This window comes from Poecilia formosa, unplaced genomic scaffold (genome assembly GCF_000485575.1).
Source record: "Poecilia formosa unplaced genomic scaffold, Poecilia_formosa-5.1.2 Scaffold11, whole genome shotgun sequence".
Lineage (NCBI taxonomy): Eukaryota > Metazoa > Chordata > Actinopteri > Cyprinodontiformes > Poeciliidae > Poecilia > Poecilia formosa.
The window spans coordinates 4610108-4620240 of record NW_006799950.1 but is presented as its reverse complement, the minus strand read 5'-3'; the positions used below and the strand labels follow the sequence as shown (position 1 = coordinate 4620240).

Below are 10133 nucleotides of genomic sequence, written 5' to 3'. Positions count from 1 at the left end.
GACTATCTGACTATCTTAGCTAATTAGTTGATTTATATGAGGATTGTCATAGCCAAGATTTATTTAACAAATCTGTACAATGTAGTGGGAAAAAAAAATATATTAACACTGGCCACCAAAAAGTTTGGTTAAAATCACAAATTCAAGAATTTGAACCTGGAGGAATGAAATCGCAATACGGTTGTGGTTCAGTGAGTAGGAAGTGCGAACAGTTCTTTATTTCTTTTGTCCTACTGAACTCCACATTCTCCCTCATGCTCTCCCCAGAGTGCGGCCTTTTGTAAAAGCACATCATAAATTATTCCAGGAAAGAAAGTCCACGTCGGCACCAACGGCCGTAAAACCATTACTGGCTCCTGCCTTGGTGTCGCTGCAGCAAGCAGCTTGGTGCATCCATTATGGTGTGATGGAAATAGATTTCTGTGGAGAGGCTCTTATCCATCCACTTCATTCACATGCAAATGATCGTATTCCAGTCGAGAACGTCTGAAATCTGAGCTTTAATGTTTTTTCTACATTTACAGTAATGTTGGGTTAGCTACATTATGTGCAAAAAGGGCATGTGGGTCTGCAGTACTGAAACCACTGAGAACATTTCTGTCTTTAGGGTTTTCACTTTTAATCTACCAATGAAAATTGTTTAGACTGATGGCAAAGGCATGAATGAATGCCATATTTTGTGTTTAAATCGTTTATTCTGTCATGCTATTATTATTTGTTCTTCATTTCATTTATTTTTCTTTCAGCTTAAGTTTTTCCCAATTTCAAACACTGTCCATCTTACCAGTTTGCAGAAGCACTACATGATGTCTGTCTGCTCGGCTTATATACTTCCTGTTAGGTTGATGCGATGACCTGCGGCTGCTACAAGGCTTCAGCTCGACAGCGACGTCTGAGCCAGCTGCTGCAGACCAGAACGACTCCTGGAACAATAAAAAACACAGGAAAACTCCTACGTTTAGATTATTCTTTACAAAATGTATGAGATGATAAGCCAGCATGGACAGTCCCATTTTTCAGGCATTTTCTTATAACGCTTGAAGTATGCGTGTGTATGTGTGGGTGTGTGTGTGTGTGTTTGATCTGTAGCCCTGCTGAGTTATAACCCATCTCTCCATGAATATATCCTCATTTCTGTGGTCTTTCCTTACACTTTCTAGATGTGTTTTTTTTTTCCAGTGGGTTTTGAGTTTTCTGTTGAACTGAGGCCTTTCAGCTTCTCCTGAGCCAGCGCTCACTTCACATTTCACCATGCGTTAACATAATGTGGACCTTAAGAGGAATCATTTCACAGTATTTTAGTGTTTTTTAAAGTTGAACAACCCGATGCACAAAATTACTCTAATACTTTGATAACTGTCAGGGTTTCTTCACTTTTTAAATGTTAGTGTAGTTCTCTGAGCTGCTTTTTTTGTTTTTGTTTTTAGAAGTCCCTTTATGTCCACAGTTGAGCATGGTGGAGGCTCAGTGTTACCGTGGGCCTCATTTTCCCCCCAAAGAGCTAGCAGTTCATAGTAACCAATTACGTAAACGCCTTGTTTTAGACACATGCCACATGAAAACATTTTCTTTCCTAACATCACAGATGTAAACATCGTATCCATTTGAACGGTGTTTTCTATTTTCTCCTGCATTGTTTTTTTTTTTGTTGTTGTTGTTTCTACGTTCAATCATCTAAGATTATGTCTGAAATTTTTACATGTTTTATATAATTCACTTTTTAGTCACAGCAGCCTGCTTATTTGAACTGAAATGTTTTTGAGAGGATAGCCAGCATGGACAGCATCTGCTGTTTTCGTCTTTAGATTAGGACCACCTGGTTGACACCCGTTTGCTCACAGGAGGAACGACTTCAACTACTGAACTTCACGCTTTTATTAATTTCAACATTTAACCTCTGAATAAATGATTCACTTACACAGAATCAGCCGCACAGAATGAATTGTTTGCCAATGTAAAAGAGTGATTTCTACCACAAAAAAAAAAGCAGTGATTCTTCCTGGCCTCTACATTGTTTTGAACGCTAGTGGTAAATATATACAGTTTGAGCCAAAGACCCAAATGGTTTGAACTCTTCGAAGGGTTGCTCTGCATTGTGCCCTCGCTTCCTCCAACACCTTCATCATCTTTATTTCTCTCACTGTAACCATGACTCGACTGGCGCATGCTCTTTCCTTTGGTTTCCCCTCGCCCCCCCTTTCATTTGCCATAAATCCTTTTTACTCTCTCGTGTTCCCGCTCTTTTCCTCCAGAGGAAGGGGAGTGGGCAGCTCTCACACAGCACTCTACTGCACCGAGAAAGCTGGCAAGAAGAAAAGAAAAGAAAACGGTGTGAAAATAAAAAGAAGAGGAAGTAAAAGGAGGAGAAAAAAAAAGACAGAGGAGGAACGCCTCGTGTGAAGATGAGCAGGACAAGAGCTTTGTGAAGATGCTCTGGGTGAGATATAAGACTTGTCTTTCACAGTCCTACTCCTCGGGGGGGTTGTAAAGTGTGAACTGTGAGTGGAGCGATGTATCCTCCTGCAGGGGTTAAGCAAAGACAGATTTCTTAGTCAAGGTCAGTACGATCACTCGTGAGGCTGGTTTCATCGAGGCGAAGCGGAGAAGGAATCGGAAAAGAATGTGAAATAAAGAGACAAATCAAAAGGAGCAACTAAAGTTGGAGCATTAGGCAACAAGGTGATGCAGAGGCAGGAGGCAGATGCAAATTCTTCCTCTGGATACATACATATTCCATCTGTGATGCCCCCTTTCTTAGATAAAACCCCCTCCCCTCCACCTCGTCCTCCCTCTCCTGTTCTCGCCTCTTTCCTCCTCCACCCCTCTCTCCCTTCCCCTCTCCTGCTCTCTGTGCCAGAGCACCGCAATAGCAGTATGAATAATTGAACGGGCTCCTCGACGAAGGATTGAGAATTTCTGTTGCGGTTGTGTGTGCTTGGTGCAGCAGCGGGCGGGCCGGGAAGACGTTCGTTANTTTTTTTCTAGAAATGTGATGTAATTAGAATACCTGCACTGTATGGAGGTCTTCCATTTAAAGCCAATTCAAACTAATTACTAAAACTTATAGGGTGGCAACCAAAACTTAAAATCCAGAACAGAATTTCAGCATGTTTGTAATGCTTTTTTTTTAATGTTACCTACTTAATATTAAACATACACATTAAATTATGTATCAGTTTAAACATAATTATAGCCAATATATGTCATATTTTAGCATTACTGTATATGTAAACATTTTCATTGTAAAGCGAAATAAACAGAAGCCTGCTCCTTTAAGAGGTTCTGTAAGTTAACTCCACCAATGTGAATGTAGTTACATTATGCCAGGGATTACATAATCAACATATGAATTCCTTATCCCTTTCATCTGCAGGCAAAGAGACCAGGCCAGCAGACAGGTTCCAGCTCACCTTCCCTCTTAGGACCAACTACATGTACGCCAAAGCCAAGAGGACTCTCCCCGAGATGTACTCCTTTAGCGTGTGTCTGTGGATCAAGTCCAGCGCCTCACCCGGCCTGGGGACGCCCTTTTCCTACGCAGTTCCAGGCCAAGCCAACGAGCTGGTGCTGATCGAGTGGGGGAACAACCCCATGGAGTTCCTTATCAACGACAAGGTCAGTTTTGAGTCTCTAACGCCTGGATTTAGACCCTGTGGCTGATTGAGGTTATCCACAAATTAGCTTTAAGAGGTCCAAACTGTGGGAAAATGCTTCATCGCTTTTGTTTTTTTGTTTTTTTTGTTTTGTGCTTGGATGAGTCAGAATGGCCAGACCAAAACCAGGATAATAACAGGTGATGAATTGCTCAATAGAGGCTATTTTTTTATATACACCTAAAAGGCGAGACACGTGAGAGAGGAAGTGATTCAGCAGAAGGATGAGAGGGTGTTGATCATTCATACCATTGTGTACCCTGAACAGGATATTGTTACCAACATGAAAAGACGGTGCACTCAGGAGATTATCTCCTCTCTTCAGGTTGCAAAACTGCCGTTCAGCATCAACGACGGAAAGTGGCATCACCTCTGCATCACGTGGACCATTCGCGACGGGATATGGGAGGCCTTCCAGGACGGAGTGAAGCAGGGGAACGGGGAGAACCTGGCACCGTATCACCCTATCAAAGCAGATGGAGTTCTGGTTCTGGGACAAGAGCAGGTGAATACTCCTTCTTCTTCTTTTTTTTATTTTTTTTTTATTTAAAAAACCACAACCTCTGCTCCCAAATCCCTCGCAGACGTCTTGTGGAAACAACCCTTTGACTTATTATCTGTTTAATTTCGCAAGAAAGATTAGAGGTGGAGATATTCACAAAATAAGACTGCGGGGACACTTAGAGAGGAGTCCGGTTAAGCTTCAGCTGTCTAATTACTGTGTTCATTTGAGATTTGAGGCATAATTTCATTCTGAAAATTTGGATAAAGCATGATTCATTAAAGATGTAGAGTTCAATTAGCAAACACCGAAGTAGTATTGAACTTTGGTAATAGCTAATTTCTTCTCATTTATATTGTCTCTTTCTCTTTATAGTGCAAAATAAACTTGTGTCTGAGGACAAACTGCTTGACATAATGCCGTTGTTTCATAACAATTTTTAAAGATTTTTCAACCACAAAACTATTTGTTATCATATTTTAATGTTTAAATTCAGCACTTTAAAATAAAAAAGAAGCATTCATCAACCTTCAGCTCATGATTAATGACATCCCTGCTTATGCACACATCCCGGTGCATAAGCAGTGAAATGAAAAACTGTTTACAAACAAACATTATTGATAGGTCTGGCTGTATGTTTAGGGTGAATTTCTGCCCTAGTTCAATTTTTCTGCAACTTTTTGCAGACTTTGTTCCAGGTTTACTCTGTATTTGGTTGAACCCATCTCTCCCCATCACCTTTTACCAGCTTCCTTTTCGGTGTGTGGAGAACCTACAAACAACACTTCTTATGACTTTCTTAACGTTTTCTTTACGTTTTTTTTACCCTCTCCACACTTCCGAGCCAGGTTTATCGAGTGCATGACTATTTTAGTCTGCAGCTCCTCCCTCCAGTGTTACCCCCGAGGCCTATACCTGCAAATGAGCCTTCTTCTATAGTTTTATTTCAACAGTGCCTTACTTCCCGATGCTGTTCCATCAAGTCCAGATTTGTGGAAGTGCATGACTTGTCCCACCTCCGCTGCAGATTCAGTAAAGTCACTCTAGGCGTTTTGGCTGCTTCTCTGATTAACGCTTAATGATCCAGGCAGGCTGGATGGGTTTGCTGTTTTGGTGACTTTTTGGAGAGAATCGTTTGTGCTGGGTTTTGGTTTATTTAACGACGTGATTGGCATCCTAAAAGCATAACGCAATTTTCGCATTTTAAACATTATACGTCAGCTTTCTTCCATGTCACAATTTGTGTGAAGTACTCTTATGGTTGTAATGAGACAAAATGTGAAAAGCCCTTGGAAGTTAGGTTCATACATTGACGGTGCTCTGTTGTCGATCCACAGGACTCGCTGGGTGGAGGCTTTGATGCAACACAAGCATACGTTGGCGAACTCGCACACTTAAACATCTGGAACAGGAAACTCTCAGCCACTGAAATCGCCAACTTGGCAAACTGCAACAGCAAAGCGTTTGTCGGTAACGTCTTCTCCTGGACAGAGAGCAACATTGAAATATTTGGCGGTGCCACCAAATGGACCTTCGAGCCGTGCAGCTCAATCAACTGAGTCGCAGCTTCTTGCTTCAGAAAAGAAAAGAAAAAAAAAGGCCTCCGTGTATTTCTGAGCTTTTGTCGTTCCTGTCCTCATTTGACCTTTGTTTAGAGAGTAATTGGTAAGCTTAAATCTGGGATTTATGTCATTCTTAGGTATTCCTGTGCAAAAAACAACGCCTCCAAACTTGAGAAGGGGGAGGAAAAACAAAAAAAAAAGAAAAAGAAAATCTCATTCCTCAAAATTGGTATCTGATTGTTTTTTTTTTGTAGTTTTTTGGTTTTTTTCTTGGATGTTTAGTTGAAAGCACACCTAAGCTTTTTGTTCTGGCTTATTTTCGTCTTGGACTGGCAGCTGGCAATCTGCACCTTATGTTTCGACGATTCACAATCCAAGTGAGGAATTACATAAACCGTCCCATTAGCCTCCCCCCCCCCACACCCTCCCTGTTTCCTCCGGCAGTGGGAGATTACGCTGTCCATCCAATTTTTGTCAGTGTTTGGCGCTGTGAAATGATGTCCGATGCGGTACAGCTCCTAATGACCCCCCAGCCTCCTCTTCCTCGGCCCGACGCCCAAACCCTCCCACCCTACCACCTCCCAACCCTCGCACCCTCTCCACCCTCCGGAACTTGCACTGTGACTGACTAAGAGGACACTGCAAAGGAGGAAGGACACTGCAAAAAGTCAGACTGCGGGTAAAAGTCGATTTGTAATCATCGTTCGCTTCAAGTTTTTCCCTGTAAGAATGTCGTGAACTTGCCAACATTGCTACAAAGCCTGGGTGCCTTGGGCTGGTACAAACATTCAGCACATTTGGTATGTTTTCAGTTGCAAATTCAGTGTTTACTAGTTTGTGTTTTTCCTTTCCTTTCTTTTTTTTTGTTGTTTTGTTTGTTTCTTGAGCTGGATTAAGTTTCTTGTTCTCTCTCGTTGGTAAATGTGATTTACTTACAGTTTGTTATCTGACATGACGTGTTTCGGCAGGTGTTTGTACTACTCTGTATTAGGAATGTTACAGTGTCTGTATAGTAACAGCATGACTGAAAGAGTGCTGTGAAAGCATTGTTGAAATCTGCTTTACTATCCTCTCTGGGTCTGGGTTTTTTACTGTATTGTTATATGCTCCAAGCATGGCAAAACTGACAGATGAAAAATTTAATTTTTGTAATAAAATTGTGATACTAAATGTCATAAAGTATCTCTGGCTCTGTGTGCGTGAAACAGACATTGCGGTGTTCCTCTACATCAGGTTGTGAAGACGGAGAGGGAGCACCTCCAAAGGCGGAGAGGGGTTTTTACAGATGCCTGTTAGCGAAGCAGTGTCTCTTGTAAAGGTGGAAGCACAAGCTGTGTTGTTGCTGCTGCTGCTGCTGCTGCTGCTGCTGCTGCTGCTGCTGCGAGGCCCCATGCCTGCACTGGAGTCATGGGGGCAGCCAGAGGGGAGACATGCCTGGTCCTATCAGCCTTCCACCATCTGATAAAACAAAAACTACCAATTCACTTTTATGAACAAGATTTACCTCACATGACACGTTGTGTATTTAAAGCTGAGCAACATTTTTGGCACTTTCACTTTGATTAAGACTTCCATTTCATATGGTGCCTTGCAAAATGATGAATGCCCCTTTGATTTTGAAATCCAAACGTGTTTTATGTGGATTATATGTGACCAAAAAAAAAACAAAAAAAACACAACTTAGTGCAGAATTTTGAAGTGAAAGAAAATTACAAATTTTTCTGCATCGTGTTGCTTTAAAAAATCTGGACAAGTGCAACGTGTGCAGGATGTGTTCACCCCCCCCTGAGTGAAGCCGTTGCATAACCACTTTCACCGCATGAGCAACTGCAGGCTTTGAGGAAACATCTCGCAGCTTTGCACTTGTAGAGATCATTTATCTGTTCTCAAAAAATTAGCTCAAGATGAGTCAGATTTGGATGGAGATAATTGTTTATGATCAGAACCATTCAGTTGTAGTGGTGGATGTGTGTTTGGGATTGTTGTCACCCTGGAAAGTCAACTAACCTCAGTCACATTTCTGAGTCTTTTCAAGCCCATGCCAGGTTTCTCTTCTTGTATCTATCTCCATTTTTCTTCCCATCAACTGACCCTTATTTCCGTCGCTGGTAAATAAAGAGAAGCCCAACAGCAAGTTCCCTTGTGAAGATTATGTATGAGTTGATATTCATCAGTTCTCCCATCCACTCAGTGTTAGCTGCAGTTGACTCTCTGAGCTGTATCCCCTTTCACATCCCAGTATTTAAATCTGAATCTGTTTATGCAGTCTGCCCTCCGTCCAGCTTGACAGTTTGAGAAATTATCTGAGCGCAGGAGGCCACATTTCAGGCTCATGTCAGTCATGTGTAAATGTCAGGAAGGTCAAAGCTCCGGGGAGGGAAGCATCGCTCTCATCCCCTCCCCGCTCTCTGTTTTCCCAGAACACACACCCTGCATGACAAAATACCCCCCAAAAAAAAAAATACCCGAGACTGGACTGTGCTTTGATTCTTGACAGTCTAACAAGTCAGTCTTACTGTGGATAATATTTGATCACAAATGTCCCCATCTGATGTTAGATGTATTGTAACACAATGAGACATCCTCATTTTGGCATTCAGGTCTTTCCTGGTTAGGCCTTGTTCCCAACACTGCTAACTTCTAATTTGATACTTTCATAGTTAAAAGAGAGTAAAGGAACCATGCAGAGTCTATTAGAGGGCCATAACAGGTATCCACACAAGAGAGGTTTTACATTTCAAATGAACAAAATTAAATGAGCAAAAGTTCTTCTTCCGGGATCAGAGCTGAAGAAGTCTCTGATTTATTGGTAATTTGTATGTGCTGTTGTTCAACATGGTAATTAAATGTTTCAGCATCTTTCTTTCAGCTCCAGATTCTCCAGAGTGAGAAAGTTTAAGATGAGCTGTCACTGAGCTTCACATCCGTCTGACAACTAAACACCTGCGGTTTTCAGAAACAGGTTTTCTGGACAGAGAACTGGATGAGCAGGATGTTAAAACCAAAACTCCCCAACCAAGAGGGAGGCGGTCCATAGTTTTCAGGCTGCAAACTTTGACCTCAGACTTGGAGGAGCTTCCTCTGACTCCAGCCTCTTCAGTAACACGCTTGAGGTTGAAAAAGCAAACCGAACAACAACGTCTTCAAAAAGCAAAGCTGACGCCCTGAGACCAAACCAGCCAGCAGTCTCTCTCTCTCCGTCACTTCAGCTCCACATCCTGAAGGGCAGAAACAGCCCTGAGACAGTCCGCTGGGAACAGCATCGACTTTATGCTGACTGTGCAGCGGACGCTACTCTTGCTTTGAGCTTAAAGGGATCAGAAACCCCTTCATAACATCTGCGGCACCGTCCAGCAGCAACACCGCAAAATTTCTCAAGGGGAACGCCTTGTCCAGATAAATATAACACATCTGGATCAAGCAACCAAAAGTCCCATGACCACCTCCAGTTATGCTTCTGGCCAAAAGGTCCTTAAAGCTGTCTAAATTTGATCACTTTAAGCTTAATCGCAGATTGATTTAATTGCAGGCATTTATTAGTTATAAATCTTAAATCTCAGTATGACTTTGAAGTGGATTTTCTTTGAGAGAGCGCATCAACCCTTCGTCTCCTTGTGATTCTCAGCAGCTGTCGGTGATTCATTGGTGCAAAGCGCTTGTTTCTGAGCAGGGCGTATAAAAACAGGTGAAGTGATTTGATTCACGAGCGAGTTGTCCTAAGCCCCTGCTGCTGTGTGTGATTTAAAGCTCAAGAACACTTTGTTTTGCTTGCAGACCCAAGAAGGACTAATGAGCCATTTCAAGCATTCATCTCTCGGAGAGAACGCATGAAATACCTTCTGAGTGAAACTTTTGAAAATGAAACTTTTCCGAAGAGCATTGTTTTGTGCTCCCAGGAAACAATCTTTTCATGATGATGTAAGACTCTGAGACCAGAAGGCTCATCTCAGTCGTTGCACCGCTCAGTGAGTAATGACAAAAGCTTCAGCTGCGTTCGGCGGACCACACAAGCCCGTCTGACCTTTTTGACACCACTCCACGCGACGCCCCGCTACATAACCGCTGCATACAGCAGATGCCTGCCTGCCATAAAGCTGCAGAGCAGTGATGGAGGATATTTTTGAAGTGTGATTGCATTCATGCGCCAGACTCTGCTTTGTGCAGAATTTTAAGCAGACGGACCAAAAATAGATCCGAGCAGCCAAAAGGAGGATTTTTTTTTTTTAAAAACCCTCGTCTCGAAGATTAAGCCACTTCTTAAGTGAACAGTCTTGGACTGACAACTTTGCGTGATGAAAACAGACGAGGCGAGTTGGCAGACGCAGAAGGTCGACTGATTACGGTACAGTTTCACCGTAGGCACTCGTCGTAACACCAGCCTGAAGGGCAGAGAGCACCGGTGAGAGGTTGTTCTGC

General features: G+C 42.5%; 1 protein-coding gene across 1 annotated transcript; it reads left to right on the top strand.

Annotated features, from left to right (window-relative positions):
• Nucleotides 1-3231: 3231 nt before the first annotated feature.
• LOC103133204 (neuronal pentraxin-1-like) lies at nt 3232-6892 on the top strand. The gene is made up of 3 exons (XM_007544981.2): nt 3232-3615; nt 3979-4158; nt 5493-6892. The coding sequence occupies exons 1-3, from the start codon at nt 3346-3348 to the stop codon at nt 5712-5714; spliced, it is 672 nt and encodes a 223-aa protein (XP_007545043.1). The 5' UTR covers nt 3232-3345; the 3' UTR covers nt 5715-6892.
• Nucleotides 6893-10133: the final 3241 nt, after the last annotated feature.